The sequence below is a fragment of the Ursus maritimus genome, unplaced genomic scaffold (assembly GCF_017311325.1).
Source record: "Ursus maritimus isolate PB19 unplaced genomic scaffold, ASM1731132v1 scaffold_33, whole genome shotgun sequence".
Lineage (NCBI taxonomy): Eukaryota > Metazoa > Chordata > Mammalia > Carnivora > Ursidae > Ursus > Ursus maritimus.
The window spans coordinates 29,403,467-29,423,644 of record NW_024425897.1 but is presented as its reverse complement, the minus strand read 5'-3'; the positions used below and the strand labels follow the sequence as shown (position 1 = coordinate 29,423,644).

At 60.2% G+C, this 20,178-nt stretch overlaps 2 protein-coding genes and 1 long non-coding RNA gene across 4 annotated transcripts; 1 reads left to right on the top strand and 2 right to left on the bottom strand.

The window, feature by feature from the left end:
* Positions 1–147: 147 nt before the first annotated feature.
* Positions 148–5,423, top strand: DDX51 (DEAD-box helicase 51). Its single transcript, XM_040620057.1, is given in 15 exon segments — positions 148–525; positions 528–686; positions 1,683–1,833; positions 2,133–2,278; positions 2,365–2,436; positions 2,527–2,633; positions 2,758–2,866; positions 2,952–3,100; positions 3,285–3,483; positions 3,561–3,676; positions 3,764–3,880; positions 4,061–4,162; positions 4,268–4,331; positions 4,421–4,555; positions 4,772–5,423. Coding segments are annotated over 15 exon segments (2,016 nt in total). The 5' UTR covers positions 148–162; the 3' UTR covers positions 4,799–5,423.
* A 3,717-nt stretch (positions 5,424–9,140) lies between these two features.
* Positions 9,141–13,097, bottom strand: LOC121099891. Its single transcript, XM_040619424.1, has 3 exons — positions 12,934–13,097; positions 11,582–12,602; positions 9,141–10,575 (listed from the first exon to the last, which is right to left on the bottom strand). Exons 1-3 carry the CDS (start codon positions 13,095–13,097, stop codon positions 10,567–10,569), a joined length of 1,194 nt encoding a protein of 397 aa, XP_040475358.1. The 3' UTR covers positions 9,141–10,566.
* An 809-nt stretch (positions 13,098–13,906) lies between these two features.
* LOC121100043 lies at positions 13,907–19,089 on the bottom strand. 2 transcript variants are annotated; one of them, XR_005831778.1, is made up of 4 exons: positions 18,250–19,089; positions 16,129–16,597; positions 15,869–15,978; positions 13,907–15,155 (listed from the first exon to the last, which is right to left on the bottom strand). It is a non-coding gene; the product is annotated as an uncharacterized LOC121100043 (long non-coding RNA). The 2 variants fall into 2 exon arrangements; XR_005831779.1 differs by lacking the exon at positions 16,129–16,597 and having other exon boundaries at positions 18,250–19,077.
* Between the last annotated feature and the right edge of the window lie 1,089 nt (positions 19,090–20,178).

The window sequence follows — 20,178 nt, the reverse complement described above, 5'->3', positions numbered from 1 at the left end:
TGCACGCGGCCGCCACCGCCCGGCGCCGCTGTGACGTCACCTCTGCGCCCGGGTCTCCTGCCCGCGCCGCCGCTGCCGCCGCCGCCCGGCCCCCGACGACACCGCCCCGCGCCTCCACCATCATCACGGCGCGTCTCGCCGGGAGACGTGCGGCCGGCCGGCATGGCGCTCTTCCACGTCGCGCGGTACGCGGGCCCCGAGGCGGCCGGGGCAGAGGCCGAGGCGGACGGCCGGGCGCGCGCGCTGCTGGAGCGGCTGCAGTGCCGGGCCCGAGAGCGGCAGCAGCAAAAGCAGCCGGCACAGCAGGAGGCCGCGCGGGCGTCGGAGGCGGCGGGGCGGCGGCGGCGGCGGCCGCGCAGAGCGCGGAGGCGCGAGGGCGGCGGGGCGGCGGGGAGCCCGCACGAGCCGAAGGGGAAGCGGCGGAAAGTGGACGACGAGGACACAGGTGGGGCCGGGCAGGGACGCGGGCGCGGCCGTGGGATCCGGGTCCGCGGGGGGGCTGACGCGCCGCCCCGGCCCGTTTCTGCCGCGCAGGGAGCAGCGAGGAGGCGCCGGGAGAGAGCGGCGCGGACGCCGAGGGCGCGGGGCCGCCGGAAGACCCAGGGGAACGGCCCCCCGGAGAGGCGTCGGGGCCTCCAGCCCGCGCCCTCCTGCTCGGGGGCTTTGGAAGAAACAGGGCGCCAAAGGTGAGAGGCCCGGGGTGGGAAGGGAAGCCTTCGACGACTTTGCTTCAGCCGGGAACTGGCTGTGGGTGGGTGTTCGCAGTCCTGCCGGTGCTCGTGGGGTAGCTCGGAGGGCCGCGCCTGTGGGGCTTCCTAAGTATTCAGTAAGTGAACGTCTGCGGACTTCGGTTGTGTGGCTTGTAATTTTCCTTTTGGGAGTTCGAGTCCTGTGTAAGCTCAGCTTTTTTGTTTTCAGTTGTAAAAAAGATTTTGTGAGTGTGGTAAGTGGGTTTGTTGTTGTCACAGTGGGTCTGAAACTAATTTCACTTACTTGGCGTGTGTGTTTAAGGAGTTTCTCTTCCGTGCTCACCCACTCGGGAAAGAAGATGCGGTTTTCAGCGGGCTTTTGAGTTAGTCTTTTTCTTATTTTGGTGGAGGTGTTCAGTAAGTAAGTACCAAACTGGAAGGCTCTGGGATGACCGTGATTGCCAGGAAGGAGGTGGTGGACTTGCCAGGGTGTGTTGGGGCACCTTCGTGTCTGTGCCCGTGTGGAGGTCCACCTTGAGTTGGGATCAGCGCAGGTAAGATGGACGGGGAAGTGAGCATCAAGCAGAAGGCGGGGCTGGCGCAAAGGCCCTGAGGCAGCAGTGAGCTTCCGAGTGTGAGAACAGAGGTTTGTATGGCTAGGGCTCAGCCAGTGATAGGAAATGAGGTTGGGGACAGGTGAGTGCCAGGTCCTGGAGGGCTCTGCAGGCGCACCTCCGGTGTGGATGTTACCTTAGGTGTGAGAGGAAGCCCCCTGGGGGATTTTGCACTTTCCGGTTTGTGTTTCTTAATTCCTTTAAAGGCTGTGTGGAAGGTGGGGGACAGGGGAGAAGCTGGGAAATGAGCTAGGCTTGTTGGCATACCTTGCTCTGGCCTCTTCAGCTTGAGTACCTAAGTTCTTGGTTTCTGCGGGTGTTGCTTCCCTAGCCCCACAGACCCTGGAGTATTCGCTTGGTTTCTTTCTCTTTACGGTAGGTCCAGCCTTTCCTACCGTCGTGGTTGGCTGAGCCAAGCTGTGTTGGAAAGAGTGTCACCGAAGACTTGGTGCCTATCGAGGACATCCCTGAAGTCCACCCAGACATGCAGAAAAAACTGCGGGCTCATGGCATCTCGTCCTACTTCCCAGGTGCTTGGGGGGCGGGGGGCACGGCTTCGAGAGCATCTGCACCAAGAGCCACACAAGGCCGCAGTGCAGCAGCTGTGAACACGGGCCCCTAGGCACATCCGGCATCATGTGCTGTCTGGGTTTTTGACATTCTTGGGCGCCTGGGCCTGGCGCTCCTAGAGGCTCTGGTGCCGTCCTTGAGCGAGAACAGCCCAGTCTAGAAGTCAGAGATGAGGGGTGAGGCTACTTTTGGCTTCGGTGCCTCTGCGGATTCCGGGTATTTGTGTTCAGACGTGACCTGTGTCTCCTCCTTTGTCCAGTCCAGGCAGCAGTGATTCCTGCCCTCCTGGAGAGCACAGCCAACGGGTTTCTGGTGGCCCGAGGTGGCTACCGGCCCAGGGACCTTTGTGTTTCTGCCCCGACGGGCAGTGGGAAGACCTTGGCCTTCGTCATTCCTGTGGTACAGGTGAGCGTAAGCACCCCCGCCCTCCAGGTGGGCCCCACAGGCGGGGAGCCGGCTCTGCTGACTCAGGTGACTGTCGTGCCATCCAGGCCCTGCTCTGTCGAGCTGTTTGCCAGGTCCGTGCTTTGGTCGTGCTGCCCACCAAGGAGCTGGCCCAGCAGGTACGGGTGCCCCACGCCTCCAGGTCGAACCTAGCACCTGTGTCACTGCGGTGCTTGCTACCCGGTTGGTGATGGCCGCTTTTTCTCCAGGTGAGCAAAGTGTTCAACAGCTACACAGACGCCACGCCTCTGCGCGTCGCCTTGGTCACCGGGCAGAAGTCACTGGTCAAGGAGCAGGAGAGTCTTGTCCAGAAGACGTAGGTCCTGTGGGGCTGGGGCTCCTCAGGGAATAGGAAGCGGCTATCTGGACCCACTCTGCAGGCTCCCAGTGGTGTTGGGGGGTCGGCATGGGGCCCTTTGCTGAGTCATTCTGCTCCTCAGAGCAGACGGCTTCCGCTGCTTGGCTGACGTAGTGGTGGCCACCCCTGGCCGCCTGGTGGACCACATCGACCAGACCCCAGGATTCAGCCTCCAGCACCTCCGCTTCCTGGTACGTTGCACATCTGGAGGAAGGCTGGGGTTTGGAGCCAATGCTGATCTTGGCCACCAGACACCAGGACTCCTGCTGCCCCTAGGTCATCGACGAGGCCGACCGCATGATAGACAGCATGCACCAGTCCTGGCTGCCCCGGGTGGTGGAGGCGGTCTTCCGGAGTGATGGTGCCAAGGACCACCCCTTGGCTCTGCTCCAGAGGAGGCAGCCCCAGGCCACCACTGCTGCCAGGTACCTGACGCTGAGCCCTGCCCCGTACTTGGTGCGGCTGCCCCAGCACGGCCCCCTGTCATGCTTTCCCTCTGTCTCTGAGACCCCCTCTGCCCCATTCTGGTCCGGTTTGTTCTGGGGCGGTCAGTCTCCAGGAGGGTGGCCAGGCCAAGACTGCTGTCCCACCACCCACTCCCCTTTTCAGTATCTCTTGTCCTCAGATGCCACTGCAGAAACTGCTCTTCTCGGCCACCCTGACGCAGAACCCTGAGAAGCTGCAGCAGCTGGGCCTCTACCAGCCCTGGCTCTTCTCCACAAGGCTGGCGCGCAGAGGCCCCAGAGATGCGGACGAGGATGAGGACGGGGACTCAGGCGGGAAGTACGCCTTCCCCGCAGGGCTCTCGGTGAGTGGGGCGCGCAGGGGCGGGGAGGGGGGCACTCAGGCACTTGGGGCCTGGCCAACCCTGTGCTGTCCCCACAGCACCATTACGTGCCCTGCAGCCTCCGCACTAAGCCACTGGCCGTCCTGCACCTGATCCTGGAGAAGAATTTCTCGAGGGTCCTCTGCTTTACCAACTCCCGCGAGAACTCCCACAGGTGAGGCCCGAGTGAGCAGAGCGGGAGCAGAGGGGAGGCAGCCTCCCTCCCCTGCCTACCCTGCTGCCTCTGGCTTTTCCCACCCAGGCTCTTCCTGCTAGTCCAGGCTTTCGGAGGTGTGACCGCGGCAGAGTTCTCCTCCCGCTGCGGGCCCAGCCAGAGGAAGGTGGTCTTGAAGCAGTTTGAGCAGGGCAAGATTCAGCTGTGAGTACCTGGAAAGAGAGGAGTGGAATGCTCATGCCGGGTACCAGCCTGGGCCCTCTGAAGGGTGCTTTCTGTGGGAAACTCACTTCCTGAGTGCGGCGGCCTCCCTAGCAGGGCCAGGAGGGGGGTGTGGGGGGCTCCCGGCCTCGGGCAGGGCCCACAGCCCCTCACGTTCCCCAGCCTCATCAGCACAGACGCCACAGCTCGAGGCATTGACGTGCAGGGCGTGCAGCGGGTCATCAACTACGACGCCCCCCAGTACCTGCGGACCTACGTGCACCGGTGAGGCTGTCCCGTGCTTTTGGAGGGAGGATCCCTGGAGGGAAACCCCCATCCCACCAGACCCCTGGGGGCCACCGTTCTGGAGGTAGTTGGGCTTGGTTTCAGGGTCGGGAGAACCGCCCGCGCTGGAAAAACTGGACAGGCCTTCACGCTGCTCCTCAAAGTGCAGGTTTGTGTGCTGGAGGCTGGGGGGCTGGGGCCTCTGCTGGCAGCACTGCTCGCGGAACATGGGCCCCCTTCCTGCTCGTCTCCCTGCAGGAGAGGAAGTTTCTCCGCATGCTGGCTGAAGCCGGGGTGCCAGAGATGGCGCGGCACGACATCCCCAACGAGATCCTGCAGCCGCTGCTCCCGCAGTACGAGGAGGCCTTGTCCCAGCTGGAGCGAGCCGTCAAGGTGAGGGGCTGAGGCGCTCTCGCGACACACGTCTCGTGTCTGGGAAGACCGGACAACGTGTGCGGGACGGGGACACGCAGCCCTGGGAGGGGGGCCAGGGCCAGAACTGTACTTTCTGAGCGAGTGCTGGGTGCTGCTGCTGCTTGGGAGTTGGGGGGCCCCTTGCGGGGGCGGGGCAGGTGGCGCTACGTGAGTCTCTGCCTCTCCCGTCCGCAGGAAGAGCGAAGACAGAAGGCACCCTGACAGGCTCAGATGACAGGCAGGCTGAGCCCTCTGCAGAACAGACCCTTCCACCCCGTGCCTCCTGCTGGGCTTAGCCACCTCCTTTCCGGAAAAGTCCTGAGCAGTGGCTGCTGGATATGTGAGCAAAAGATAGATTTCTTGGATTTCAGAGGGAGCAGCCGGCGGAAAGGGCCTTCGTCCTGCGGTGCACTGCCTCCGCGTGCCAGGCCCCAGACGTGGTCGCTGCAGCAGGCCTGGCCCCGGGCAAGTCTGGGCCCCGGGTGAGACCGTCAGGGGCAGCCGCTGACAGAGGTGGGGATTTCAGGAAACGGACGGGGCGGCGTCTGGGGTTGAGCCTCGGCCCATTATGGGATGGATGCTGGGCGTCCTCAGGACGTCTGCTGCCCGCCAGCCCGCACGTCCGTGAGCCATTCCCGCTGCCTCCGCAGCCTCCGCACGGCGTCGGCACAGACCAGACTGCACGGCTGGGGGGCTCCACACGGGGACGAAGGCACTGTCACCAGGCGCCGGGACGTGGGTTGTGAATGTAACAGAAAATAGGCTTCAGGAGCACTGACCGGCCCTTTACGTGAAGATTTTGTTCTCAAAATCATATGCTGATATTAAAACAAACTTTAAAAAACCGGCATTGAGCTGGGTATCTTGTCTGTCCTGAAAGTACACCCTTCGCTACCTCAGGATAACGTCTGGGAACACGGCTCTGTGCCGCGGGGTTGCTCACGGGGCTGCGGGAGGGGCACGGGAAACGTCGAGCTAAACGGGTACAGACTTCTAGACGGAAACCAACCTGCACAGGAAAGCAGCTCACGTCTCAGTACGTGGGGGCCGCATACGGCCCACCTGGCCCCAGCCGCCCACCACCTGCTTCCCGCCCCCCTCGCTGGGGCCTTGCTGACCGCTGGAGCCTGGCCGGACTTGCCGTCCGTCGGGGCGGTAGTCTGGGGCGGTAGTCCAGGCCCGCTGCCGGGGCACCACCGCCAGACGCCCGAACTGCCTACGCAAGGGACGCAGTCGTGCTTCCTGCACAATCCCGTCTCTCGGATGCGGGCTTCGTCCCGGGCTTCCTCATGGACATCCCCCGGACTCCTCTGGGAAACCGAGGCCGGGCTGACTCCAGAGGGCCGGTCTCCCACGGGCACTATTTCCCTTTCCTCACACAGCAAGGTGTGTGCTCACTACTGGTTTTTTGTGTTACTTGTCGCGTTTGTTCACGTATGACTGCTGGTGGAATCGGTGTTTGGGAAGGGAAACACGGATACGACACGCTCCGGGCTCAAACACGCAGATACCAAACACGGATGCTCGCGCATGGACAGCTTGTATGCCTGTGCCCACGTCAGGAACTCCCAACAGAGGTTTCCGGTCAGAAGCTAATCTTCAACTGTTTCATTGTTTCCGGTCTTTCTCTCTGGCTTCCTGAGTCTGTTTTCTTTGTCACAATTGTACCTACGTCTTCTCTTATTCTGCGGGGCAATAACAGTCCCGCTCGGGACGAGGCCTTCTTGTGCCTGAACGTCATCAGTACACTCCTGTCTTCTTTCCTCCTTTGTTCTGTATTTTAACATTTCAGGAATGTATAAAAATTCTACCTGTAGTTTTTTAAATTTAAGTTCAATTAATTAACATATAGCGTATCACTAGTTTCAGAGGTAGAGGTCAGTGATTCATCAGTTGCATGTAACACCCAGTGCTCGTTCCATCGCACACCCTCCCCAATGTCCATCCCCCAGCCACCCCATTCCCTCCCCCCAGCAGCCCTCAGTGTGTTTCCCGAGACGAAGAGTCTCTTATGGTTTGTCTCTCTCCCTGGTTTCATCTTGCCTCCTTTTTTCCTCTCTTCCCCTATGACCCTCTGCCTCGTTTCTCAGATTCCACACATCGGTGAGATTGTATGAGAATTGTCTTTCTCTGGTTGACTTACTTCGCTCAGCATCATACCCTCTAGTTCCATCCACATCGTTGTAAATGGCAAGTTTCTTTTTGATGGCTGAGTAATATTCTGTTGTATCTCTACCACATCTTTATCCGTTCATCTGTCGATGGACGTCTGGGCTCTTTCCACAGTTTGGCTGTTGTGCACGTTGCTGCTGTAAACACTGGGTGCAGGTGCCCCTTCAGATCACTACACTTATTCATTGTTTTAAGTAACCTACTCGCCAGATGACAGAGTCACGTTACTTCCTCCTTAAACAGGCCAGCAATCATAGCAGTATTCACGGGTAACGGACACAAACACATTTGCGCTTTCTCAGCCGAGGACCAAAGGGACAAGCTCCCTGGTTCCCACAGGGTGTTCTCGGGCGTCACCCGTTCCAGCATCTTCCCCAAGGCCTGATGGGGGAAATATGCCATCTTGACACGTCCACGTTTCTCAGTCACCTGCTTTTCAACACTGGGTTTGGATCTCTAAGCGGTTGTATTGTCTAAAGACACCATGAGGTTCGTTGTCATTAACCTGGGACCTGTTATGTTTCAGGTGACACGATAATGAGATTTGTGTCTCCGAGTGTGGATCCCTAGGTCCGTCGTGGCATCCCGCGGGCTCGCGGACACTGAGTGTTCTCAGCCGTCACTCGCTGTGGACTTGAACACGGTGCCCACGTAACTGCCACTTCTCCCTGCGTCCACGCTCACTCAGTGGCCTGGATGAACCAGCGTTCTCCCACAGACGGGCGTCTCCCAGACCAGAGAACAGCCAACCAGTGTCTACAGGAGATGTCCCTCGGTCTTCATGAGGCCACGTCTTGCCATCAAGTGTTCCTGCAGGAAATGGGGTAAATGCACCTATGACAGCGGAAGTTTGGTGCACACAGACGTTGCATGCGGGTTTCTCAGATGTGTGGACACTGACCCAGTGGACCCCGGTGCCAGTGAGCGAGGCAGAAACAGGGAGGAAGACCTGTCCTCCCCTCCTCTTTCAGCTACGGCCAGGCATTTAGTGATGGGGGGACGGTGGATCGATACCAGCGGACTTTGGGGAAATCAGTGCGCAGCGTGAGCGACCTGCCGACCGTGGCAGCATGAAGTCTCCTCGAGACCGGGACAGTGATGCACTCGGTGCAGCCAAGTCACAAGTGTGTGGTGGGGGTCCTGGTTCTCCTTGTGGCTGCGTCCAGCAGGAAGCCCAAAGAGGGCCTGGAGACCCGTGGCGCGAGTGAGAGCACCGCGGTCCGCCGCTCCGTGAGCATGTTGTGAGGGCACATGGGCCGGGCAGCCACTGCTGGCTGTGTCTCCCCGTCCACGTGGCCCTCCCGCGAGCCCACACTTCCCCGTCCCAGGAGCCTGTTGTGAAAGGCTAACAATCTGCAGGGGTTTGCATTTGTGGGGGCTGCTCGTGACCCCGCTGCTGGGCCCTGCACCGTCCCCCAGGGAGGCTCCGCTCCTGCCGAGGTCGGAGGGGCTTCCCCACCCTTCAGAGCAGGGGTCCGTTTCCGCCCCGAGCACACGCTGTCCGTCTGCGTCGTGAGCAAATAACCTGCGAGAAACACGTCAAACTGAACGTGAGAGTAAAAACCTCCGCAAGCGCCCATCCCTCCGAAGCCTGCAAACCCGCACGCGCTCGAAGCACAAGGTCGAGTGTGTCATCTTCTGGGACGTCCTTGGTCACCGTGATGTCACTGCTGACGCCACGGAAGCATACGCAGCCCCGTGTTACACACTCCTTCCCGCGCTCGCTCTCCTCTCTCTCGTCCGCGAAGGTCACGCATCCCGGGCAGCGGTCCTCACGGGGCTCGAATACACGCTCATCCTTGTTTTTAAGACCCTCTGGAAGGTTTGCCCATTTTGCGTGGACGCTGTGGTCCGGGAAACGTGTGACCGTTCTCAGGAGACGCTCGGGCGCTCTGCACAAGGACCTCCTCTGAGCGCCCGCAGTACTGACCCTGCACAGACATGGGACTCGAAAACCGAGTCTGCGCACACGCGTCCGGAGCAGGTCTCCAGAAACACGGCCATCTTCCTGTCGGCCGCACGGTCCCCACAGCACACGCCCAGGGAAGCAGAAACATCGTAAGTGCTGGAATAGATTCTACAGTGAGTCTTTCAATAACTTTCTGGGTTTAACCAAATCTGTTACTCATCTCAAGGGTGTTTTTATTTCATTTACTTACTTGTACCGTCCTTAACCACAAATATATTAAAAAATTTCCTTCTGCTGGGGCGCCTGGGTAGCGCAGTCGTTAAGCGTCTGCCTTCGGCTCAGGGCGTGATCCTGGCGTTCTGGGATCGAGCCCCACGTCAGGCTCCTCCGCTGGGAGCCTGCTTCTCCCTCTCCCACTCCCCCTGCTTGTGTTCCCTCTCTCGCTGGCTGTCTCTCTGTCAAATAAATAAAATCTTAAAAAAAAAAAAATTTCCTTCTGTTAAACATTTTCTCAAATTTGTTTCTTCGATTAAATTTTAAAACCCTTCAATAAAGCAGATCCAATCTTGCGACGACGAATACCGCTACTGAAGTCTGTGGGATGGAACACATCCCGCCTCCAGCCCTGGGCCACGTTTCCGCAGAGCAACGTACAACGAGTTCCAACACAGCCTCAGAGCCCAGACCAGCCCTTGGCTTCAAACCCGCCTCGCGCCTGAGTCCTCACTCTCGACGCTTTGCCCGGCAGGCTCTCCCAGGAAGCCCGAAACCAGCCTCTTCGTAGTTCCACGCGGCAGCCGCGTCTACCTTCCTTAACTGCCAAAACGTCATTTAGCGAGTCATCACCGGGTACACCGCTGAAGGATCAGCTAAGACTTAAAGACTAAAGACTAGTTACGCGCCCAGCTTCCTTCCACACGGGTCTCCTCCGCGTTGGGATAACCTTCGGACACATTTGTAGCGTCTGCTTAAGTTTACGAATTCTTAGGGCAGGTGCAAGCCAAGTTTGGGATAAATAATGATGATGAAAGGTTCTTGAGAAACACCAAAAACCCAGCAAAACGGAGAGGGCTCCCAGGCCATGATCCAGACCACCGGGCCGTGGACGTGACAGCCTGGCCGGCGCACAACGCGAGCCTGAGCGTGACCGTCCGCGCTTCTGTGGCTGCTGCGGTCGAACTAGACACAGGCGAGCCTCACGCGTCGGGAGGACAGACAGCGAGTGCGCGTGGCCCTCGGAGAGGGAGGGTGTGGCCCGGGGCCCGGCTGCCATCCTCGGCCCCCACCCCTCGGGCGCAGGAGGAGCTGCCGGGCCCACGCCGGTCTCCCCACTCGGCGGCGGAGGAAGGAGGACAATCAGATCAGGAGAACGCACGCGACTCAGCCCCTCACCGGCCATTAGCCGCAGGCCGCCCAGCGGCCCAAGGCACGCGGTTCTTCTAAAGCACATGTAACCGTCACTAAGACCACGTCCAAGCCATAAAACGAAGTAAAATATTAAAGATTGAAATCACGACATCTGTTTTGATCACAAAGAACAGAAACCAGGAACACCCCCAAATATTTGAAAATAAGTACTGAAATCCTTCAAGCGCGCCAAGCCTTTGGCAGAAATCCCATGTTAGACAGAGGTGTCTGCGCAGAACAGACACGGGGTCCCATCTGCAAAGTCCGGGAGGCGCCTGCGCAGGTCGCTGTTCAACACCTTCGAGAGACACAAAGCCTCCCGGGATGTGAAATCCCAGATGACTCCGCCAAATGCGTCTTTCCTCCGACTGAAATCTGGATAAAAGCGACTTGGACCCGTAGCGTCCGCGAGCTAATTTGCTCTACTGCGTGTCCGTCCGCACGAGCGGTTATCACGTCCCCTGCAGAGTATACGTTCCTTCCTGTTTATTGTCCAGATGTTTCAGTGTTTCTAAACACAGGCGAGAATACATAAATGTGTCAGATAGTCCGATAAAACGTTAAACGTTGTTTAGTGTTTCCAAAACGAAACCAGGCCATGTGGGAGGCCCTGGAGGGAGGGGGACATTTAGGGTCAGACCCTGACTGTGCTGAGAGTTGGGTTTAAACGCCGGCTTTTCCCCCAACTGCCCACATGACCTGGGATAAATCGCTTAGAACCGTAGGCAGCTTTCGGTTTGTTCCAATAAGGGAATCAGAAAGACCATCCCAGTGGTTTAACGTTATTTCAAGTTTCCAAGCTTCTAACCACCCCACTTCTCTTTTCCGACTCCAGCGACTCCGCCCTGTCTCTGGCCTCGCGAACCCGCTGCGGGGCCTGGCACCCCCTCGACAGGCGCAGCCACCCGCGGCCGCCCCCACGTGGACGCCACGTTGTACGTGCTGCGTCGTGTGCTACCTCCCTTGGGACCAAGCGGATCCTCCCCCACCCCCCACCCCCGCCGGCCAGCCCGCTCCCCACCTGCCCTGCAGCGCAGGAGCGACCGCCCCCTAACCAAGCAGACTCGCCTCTACGGTTGTATTTACTCGAATTAAGGAACTACACCTCAGAGGTAAAACTAACAACACCATTCCCATCCAAGCACCAAAAAGGTCACCCGGGCCCCTGAAGCCTCGGTGCCTCCCCCGTCTCACCCCCATTCCCAGGCTTAATAAAGAGCGCGACCGCCAGCAGGGGTGTAGCACCGAGCAGACACAGAAGGCAGGGAAAGCCGCAGGAAGAAGGGAAGGGAGGCCGACGGCCAAGCCCGGGAGGGGCTGGACAGAAGGGGGACACGGAGAGCTACCTCCCTGCCTTGGACCCTGCGCGGGCTGTGACACAGACAGATGCACAGACAGGACGAAAGATCCCTTCCGTCACCGTCTGCCATGTTGACAAATACATGCAAATGGTTCCATTTCCGGTCCTTCCCCACGGCGTCATCACAGGTCCTCGTGCCGCCGAGACCGAATCTTACCGGGTCTACTTGTCCTGCAGGTCTGTCCCGGGAGCCGTCGGGGGCCGTGCCCTGCAGTTGCTGGCGTCCTGAGCTCCGCATGCTGACGCCCACCTGGCCCACAGGCTGGATGCCGCAGGGTCGCCGGCATGTTGCTGGCTGGGGGGCAGGTGCGGCCGGTCTGCACGGGACAGACGGACGGGGTGCTGAGGGCGGAGGAGACAAGGTAGACGGCGCGGGCCGGAGGGAAGGGCGCAGGGCGGCGTGGCGGCGTCCAGCGGGGGCCGAGTCAGTGCCACCGCCCGTCCAGGAAGAGCCGGAGACTCCGGAGACTCTGCCGCTCAGCTCACGTATCTCCGACTCCACCAGAACCTTCAGCTGCGTGTTGCCCTGTGGCCTGACCGAGCACGAGCTCAGTGAGCGAGAAACGCCCCACAGACGCCATCCGCTCCTCTGGATGCCCACAGAGGCGCAGGCAGCCCAACCGGAGGGCGGCCGCCGTCTACACCCCCTCGTGTCTTCCCCCCAGTCCTGCGAGGCACCCTGCCTGTCCGGGCGCAGCGCTCTGACACCCCGCCGGCTCCCCTGCGGCTCTCGTACACGCAGCGCCGGCCGCGCCCCACAGGTCTCACGGCGCTTGATCCTCAAACCAAACTGAAAGAGCGTGTGGACTCGTCGCTCCCCCTTCACAGATGACAGACCTGGCACCAGTCGGGCGCAGCGAGCCACGTGCCCACGGTCAGCCCCGGCCCGTAGCGGGCACTCCCACCTCACAGCGCACCGCCCAGGACACACGCAACAGCGCGCGAACGCAGCCAGCGAGGCCAGGCTCACGCGCCACGCACCTGCCTTCTCTGAGCGCAGGCTGGCGGCCGGGGTGCGCCGCTCTAGGGGACAGTCACGGGGAGAGGGCCTCGGGTCTGCCAGAGCCGCCCCGGCCGGGATCAGCTGCCTCTCCCGAGAGCTCACGCCCCGCGGGTTCTGACCCCCGCGTTCGCTGAATGGGTCACCTGCGCAGGCATGCAGGTAGAAAGGGGACGACCTCGTCAGTCACGGCTCAGGTCGGTGAGCGCGGGGCCCAACCGAGCCTCCCAGTGCCCGGGACCCCCGGCCGGCCCGCGTGCCGCCGCTCCGTGTGCTTGGGCGGCCTCCCAGGCGAGAGGACGTGTCCGCGCGTCTCTCGCTGCGACGCACCAACCAGCCAAGGGCTCGGCATCCTGTTGACTTAGCTCCGCTTCAGAACAAACGGGCTCGTCGTCGCGGATGCGGCCGCCATTCCCGAGCCCACAGAAGCCGTCAGGGACGCACTCGGTACGCGCAGAAGGAGAAAGGCCATGACCCACGGGGCCAGTTTCTGCTCGTTTGCTTCTCACCGGCTGGCGTCAGCATCTGCGCCTCCGGACCGCGTCCCTGTCTGCAGGTCACGCTCCCGGGCCCTGGAGCCCCCGCGCACCGCTCTTAGCAGAGCAACGCCTCGGACGGCGGACACGTGCCGATTTCTACCACACGGAGTCTCAAGGAAGGGGCTCTCTGCCATCTTTTCCGTTTCCATAACGAAGAGCGAGACTTCACAGCTTGGATCTATCAGCCCAATGCCTACAAATTCCAAAAAACCACGTCAGCCTCCGCACTTGACAAAAAGGACCCAAAAAGCCTTATTTGTTTTGTGCTTGTCTGTGGGTCGTTGGCTAAAGACCGAACCGTTGAAGGAGGCACACTCGGAATTCGAAGCAGCGTCTTTGCAAGAACGGTCGTGATCTACCAACAGAAAGTCTGAGTAAAACACCAAAACTGCCGACGCCAACACCAAGTGCAGCGCAAGAAACAGCCGTGCGACGTAAACACCGGAGGGCGGCAGGCCCAGCGGCAGAGGCAAGCACCTCTCCCCACGCGGACAGCTTGGCGATCCGCGAGGAATCCGAGACGTCAGGAGTCCTAAGAGCAACCCAACGAAGGACAAAACCACAGCACAGGCCACGGGGGGCGCAGGAGACCGACGTCCCTGCTGGGGTAGGGCTCGTGCCCTCGCCCCCCGCTGTGCTCCGCGTGCTGCCCAGGCCACTGGCATGCCGCCCCTGCTGCCCCGACACCAGCAAGTCCTACCACAGCCATCGGAGGACGGGTGCTGACACGGGACACTCGTACGTACTGCCCCTCGGGGGTTATTCTCCCACAAACACCATCTGTTTTTACACCTGGGCTCTTTGCTCAAGCAGAACGCTTAGTGTCAGAGGGCGACCACGGGCGGCAGCTCCCACAGGCTCGCGATGGAGAGCAGGGGCAGGACCATCCCAGAGGCATGTGGCAGCCCGCAGAGTCTCAGAAATACCAAAACAGCTGGCGAAATATACTTAAAAATAACACCTTTGCTTATAAAATTAGGTAATTGCATTTCTTTGGCTCAGTTAAATGTTAAAGGACATTTGGTTTTGTGTGGGTCTAAAGAGAATTCTAAAATGTGGCAATCCAGGCAGAGAACGGAAGGACAGCTCGCAGTCCACGGTGACCACCACACGGCCTCTTGGGTAAGCTCGATGCTTGGTGCCCAGTTCCTGCCACGGGCCTTCCCACAGGCAAGGGCTCTGACGTGGCAGGACTGGGCGGGGGGGGGGGAGCAAGGCGCTACAGAGACGCAGACAGCAACAGGGCGTCTCCGCCAGGCACTCCAGCCCACAGTGAAGATGACGCAAGCACCGGGCTGGCCTCGAGCCACAGCCACGGCTCCCCGGCACACACGTCGGCCGCACCTGCCTCTCCCTCCCCACCCGCTGGACCGGATTTCAGAGTAACGTTCGCATAAGGTCACCGATACAGTGTTCTCGCCACGACCATCTAGCCTGAGTCCAATGTACAGGAACAGGAAAACCAGGTTGTAGCGACACCACACGCCCACGCAGTCAGGGGAGCAGGCGCTTGGGGCGGCAGTCCTTGAGCAAGTCCTCGGTTGAGCATGATGGGGGGCGTTCCTGCAGGGTGGAAGCTTCCCGTATTACTGCAGCCAAGCCGGTGTGCGTGCTGAAGGCACGGAGTCATGCCGGAGACGGGTGTCAGGTGCTCGGCACGGAGCCGCCGTGACCTGACTCAGCAAAGCAGGGAGGAGAGACACACGGACACCAGGAGCGGGGACGGCAGACAGGTGATCGACAGAAGGATACGGACAGACAGACGGATAGACAGTAGAAATTCACTTCGTTTTAAAAGGCAGACTCAGAAAGGGGGAAGACAGAAGAAAAACCTATCACAAAGAGGGGGAAATCATACAAAAAGCACAAAAAAGCAAATGTTTCAGAAAAGCAAGAACAAAAACCGTTCACGCTGAAGGGTTGGCAGCTATAGCCGATGCGCCAGAGACAAACACCCCCTGCTTCAGCAACAGCGGGAAAGCAGCACGAGCGTGACTCGTGCATGAGTCTTCCCGGTACGTACGGTCCAACCTCAGAGGACGGGCTCCTGGAGGACATCGGGATTCTGCCAGGGAATCCGAGTGAGGGAAGTCGGGGACAAGGCCACGTCTGAGAACCACCAAAACCGTTGCTGCTGGGATGAAAAGGCAGCAGGAACATCTGGCAGAAGCAGGGTTGCTATAGCAACGTATCTGAAAGGAAGGGAGGGGAAAAGGGAAAATAAATTTTAAGGTTTTTCGACGTTGAGCAATGCCTGCCTTTCACAGACAGTGGGACCTCACTGCAGAAGGGACAAAAGTGAGCTGCCACTTGGCAGTTTCAGGTGAACAGCTGAACACTCGGGGGTGGTGGACTCCCCGGGGGCCTGTGGGGAACGGAAGCTCGGATCTCCACCCAACCGCTGCTGGGCAGCCAGGTCTGCACGACAGCTGCCTGCACAGTCCCCGGAATGAGCCAGCCGGGAAGGGGCGCGGGGCCCACAGGGGACATGGGGGGGTTGTGGGGCGGGCCTGCGGGGCAGAGAAACGCACACATATGCACACATGCACGCAAGCACACGCGTGTGTGCACACACCGACACACATGCACATACACATGCATGCACACACGTGCACGTACATGTGTGTACACATATGCATGAAGGTGCACGTTGCACACGTGCATACACACACGAGCATGCACACATACACGCATACACACGTGCGCACCCATGCGTGCACACAGACACATGCACACACATGCATGACGGCACACATGTGCACACATACACGTGTGAACACACATGTGCACGCACACATATACACAGACACACGTACCCATGTGTGCATGCACACACATGCACACACACACACACACGTGTGCACACATGCTGGAAGTGTCCAAGCTCTGAGAGACTTGCCCTGACCTGGTGGAACCTGTGTCTGGAAGATAATGTGCTTCTCAGAGTTGAGCCAAGGTCAGTCTTTCCAGAGGGACTCACTGCTTCTCGTCCAGGGCATCCGACCGGAACATACACTTGAAACGAAATGAGCTCCAGGTAAAACGGCACTTCACCTCCGAAGCTCACAAGCAGAAATACAAGAACACAAAATCATAAACAAGCACCATCATCCTAAATAAAACCCCGAAGCCCTGGTATGCATCGGTGCCCTGGAAAAAACTAACCTCTGTAAGTCATCAGGTAGGTAAGACGGTAAATCTCACTGTCCGCACATTTCACCACTGGTGAGCGCTCCATCCTACACGGAGGCTCTGACGCTGACCGGCGCGGTTCCGAACTCTTCGCTTCAGACGCCGTCCTGCGCGGCCCAGCCCGAAACAGCCGTGACACGGGACTGGGGCAGCCCAACCCCACGTCTGCATGCAGGTGCCAGCAGCCTGCAATCTGTGTGAGGTCCGGGCCGCCGTCCACAAAGCGGGGGGGGGGCCTCCACACACCCCTACAACACCCCAGTCACTGTAACCCCAACTGGGGTGTAAAAGTAAAATCTCTGGGGCGCCTGGGGGGCTCAGTCGGTGAAACATCTGCCTTCAGCACAGGTCATGATCCTGGATCCTGGGATCAAGGCCCGTGTCGGGCTCCCTGCTCAGAGGGGAGTCTGCTTCTCCCTCTGCCACTTCCCCTGGTTGTGCTCTATCAAATAAATAAATAAAATCTTAGCAGCAACAACAAAAAAAACCAAACCCAAAAAACTATGCCTCATTCTAAGGTACAAAAAAGGAAATTACTTTAGCAAATCAAAGTTTTCCAGAGTGTCTTGAAATTAAAAGTAGTAACAACAAAAGCCAGAAGTGACTGTGTGCGGCACACAGAGAACCATGGCCGGGCCCGCCGTCCCTTCCTGGCGGCCTCACCACCAGGCCCTGGCTGAGCGGTGCGCACTCTCTTCCCCACTCTCGGCACACAGCGGGTGCCACCAGAGCCTTTAGGGCACCGGCCAGCACCCCCACACATGCCGTTTCTCCGTCAGAGGACAGAGGCGTGGCACCTCGTCCGGGCCACCCCTGAAAATCACGATGACTCGGAGATAATGGTCATTTCAGTGTAACCTTTAGTTACTGCGCGGGGTCACTGCCGTGCTGCGCCAACGGCCGGGGAAGTAGCGTGCATCCCACTAGTTCTCCTTGCGCTGGCCACACTGGGTTGTGATGCCACGGAAACCTCTCTAGCGACTCTTACAATTAACAGACGGCGCGTCCATGATCCCGACGGAAGGGCACGGGAATGTGTGCGCGGTGCCGGACAGCAGGTGCGCGGCCTCGACCCTGGCCCCAGGCCCACCTGCGCGTGCACCTGCGGCCCTGCCGCCGCGCCCGCTGTCCGGGGAACGAGCGTTCGCTCCGGGTCAGCGCGAACATCTGCGGACAGCGCAGTGGACGCCGGCCTTCAAGCGCGCGGTACGGCCCCTTCGCGCCCCAGCCACGGGTGTGAAATGCACGAAATGCGCGGTCTGCGCGCCCAGTGCCAGGTGCTGTGCCCGCTCTCCTTGGTGCTACGGACACGCCCAGGGGGCAGGAGAAGCAGGGCCGCCGGGCGGGAGGAGCGGGGTCACCACCCGGGGCGGGCGCGTCCCCGGGGTGGGCCGGCGCAGAGGGGAGGGCCGCGCGCCGCCCCCTCGCCCGCCGGCCCCCGCCCTGCCGTGGACACGCGGCCGTCGCTCACCGCAGCGCGGACCACGGGCGGGGACAAGAGCTGAGCCGACTGAGCCCGCGGGCACACCTCGGGTCCAAACCCGACCTGCCGGCCGCACGGCCCATTGCGCAGGCGCGACGCGGGCCAATCGGAGGCCCCAGAGGAAGGGGCGGAACCCGCGCGCCTCACAGCCGGCGCCTGCGCACTCCTCCGGTCCCCGGGCTTCGGGCTTCCAGCCTCCGTCGGGTGCTCGGGTCTGTCCCCGTGCCCACTCCCCGCCCCGTGCCCCCACGCGCACCGTGTGCCACACGGAGCACGCAGCCGTGAACGTGGGTGGGGGGCGGTCACGTAGAGGCGGCGACGGCCGCGCGGGGAGGAAAGGGTGCAGTGCCCACCGCAGACTGGGGAGGGGTCAGAAAGTGCCGGGCAGGCTCTCAAGCTGGGGTCGGCAGCACCCCCAAGCGTAGGTGCTGCTCGCTGACCAGGGAATGGTCTGGCGTGGCCTGGGATCACGTCTCCCCCGCAGACGGCGCCCCCCTCCCCCGATGGGATCCAGACTGCTCATCAGGACCTCGCCCCCGCCTCCCCCTACTTCTCGCCCTCGGGAGCGCGCCGTCTGGCTGGCACCGCACCTCCCTTTCTGCTCTGCTCACCTATAGCTCCGGGTCCTACACCATCAGCTGCGTGTAGTATCCAACAGTCACCGTCCGAACAAACCGGTAATTCATCCCTCTCTCATCAGCTTCATCTTAAGGAGCCAAGTGTTGACCATTTTAAAAAAATGTCCACCACCAGTGATCAAGCCGGCACGCGGTCCTAATGTTTCTGTAAATGCTCGCCGAAGAGAGAAAACAGAAGCGCCCTGCAGCTGGAAAGCCGTGCTGCCCTCACATGCGGCTGGGGGTCCCGGCATTGGAAACAATATCCAGGAGCGGGGCGCACACCTGGCTGTGCGGGCTGGTCCTCAGAGGAGAGTGCTTTGCAACAGAGGTCTGAACAAAACAGCAGTGCAAGTCGGGGGCGGGGGGATGAAGGCCGCCCGAGAGCAGAAGGGTGTGGCGCGCACTAGGGAGTCGTAGCTGGCGGAAGCTGGAGCCTGCTCCCAGAGACGCTCCTGAGCAGGGCGAGCACATGATGGACACGCTATTGTTACAGCCTTAAAAAAATGCATGTACTTGGCAAACTGCAAACAGTACAAACACCCCTAGATCCCTGAGCACCCCTGGCCCCGTCTCCCTCCCTGGGGCAGACACATCTTTCCAGGATATTCTGTGCACATCAGGCATGTAGGTCAGAGCCCCGTTCTGAGCACGTCCCACAGGATTCTGCACCTTCCTTCGGAACCTAGGCAGGACCTTTCATTCCAGATTATACAGCTCTACCTGTTCTTAATAGCTGCACTCTAGGGGCGTCTGGGGGGGCTCGGTCAGTGAAGCGTCTGCTTTCGGCTTGGGTCTACGGTCCCAGGGTTCCGGGATGGAGCCCCCTGTCGGGCTGCCTGCTCAGCTGGGAGTCTGCTTCTCCCTCTCCCACTCCCCCCTGCTCATGCTGTCAACCTTAAATGCATAAATAAAACAATCTTTAAAAACAAATAGCTACACTCTAATTTACTGAATGTACATATCATAATTTATCCAGTAAGATGAGACCTTTGGAAGATTATTTTAGGTTATGGACGACACGGGCCAAGGACAGAGAAGGGAAGAACTGCCCAGAACCTATGGCAGGAGTCCCCCTCTTCTCTCCCCTCAACCACAGCCCCTGAACCAGAGCGTGGAAAGCAGGCTGGCAGAGGTTGACACGGTCTCGTGGCAGCAGAGACAAGGCTGGCGACCAGACCTAAGTGAGACCTCTAAAGCTGGCTGTAGTCAAGTGGCCTGCCGGAGAGCCTAATAGGCATGTTTCATGTTACACTGAGTTGAGATGCCCCTATGCGCTGGAGGGGGTGGCAAATGGACCCACGGGCTCAGAGGTGCTCCCCACTGCAGCCAGCAGCAGAATCACTTCACGAGCCGCAGCCCCACCTCGAATGCACACAGAAATACAGCCTGGCGAGCCCACCCAGGCCTCCTGGCTTACGCACAGTTGGCAAGGACGCGATTGTACGGTCATGGTGACGGAAGGGTTGGGAACACACATGATCTTCTCCACTGAGAATAATCACGATGGAAGAATCTACCGAGTGCAGGCGTCAGACGCCAAGCGCTTTGTGTGCGTCACAACTGCCTTGGGAGGGGGTACACAGGAGGAAGCCAGGGCCCCAGGAGCGGAGTCACTGGCCCCATCACACAGTGGGCAGATACCACAGTGCAGGGCCACAGGGGTCCCAAGCACCCCAGCCTCTCCTCAAGCACCTGGAAGGCACTTGGCAAAGGGTCGCGAGGCGCCCCATGACTCCCCGCGCCCCCAGCCAGGTCTGTGCATGCGGGTGATGCACGCAGGAGCCCCACGCTTGGCTCTGAGGTGGGGGGATGTGAAATGGGAGCCCGAGGCGACAGGCCCACATGGCCCCAGGGCCCCCACTTTTGCAGTGAAAGATAAAAATCACCAGAGTTCTTGGGGTGCTTCTTAGCACTGTATGA

Coding starts and splice junctions, on each gene's coding strand:
- LOC121099891 (XM_040619424.1), bottom strand. CDS start 13,097: ATGGCAGAGAGCCCCTTCCTTGAGACTCCGTGTGGTAGAAATCGGCAC. Junction 12,603..12,933: donor GCAGATGCTGACGCCAGCCG/GTGAGAAGCAAA, acceptor GTGACTGACGAG/GTCGTCCCCTTTCTACCTGC.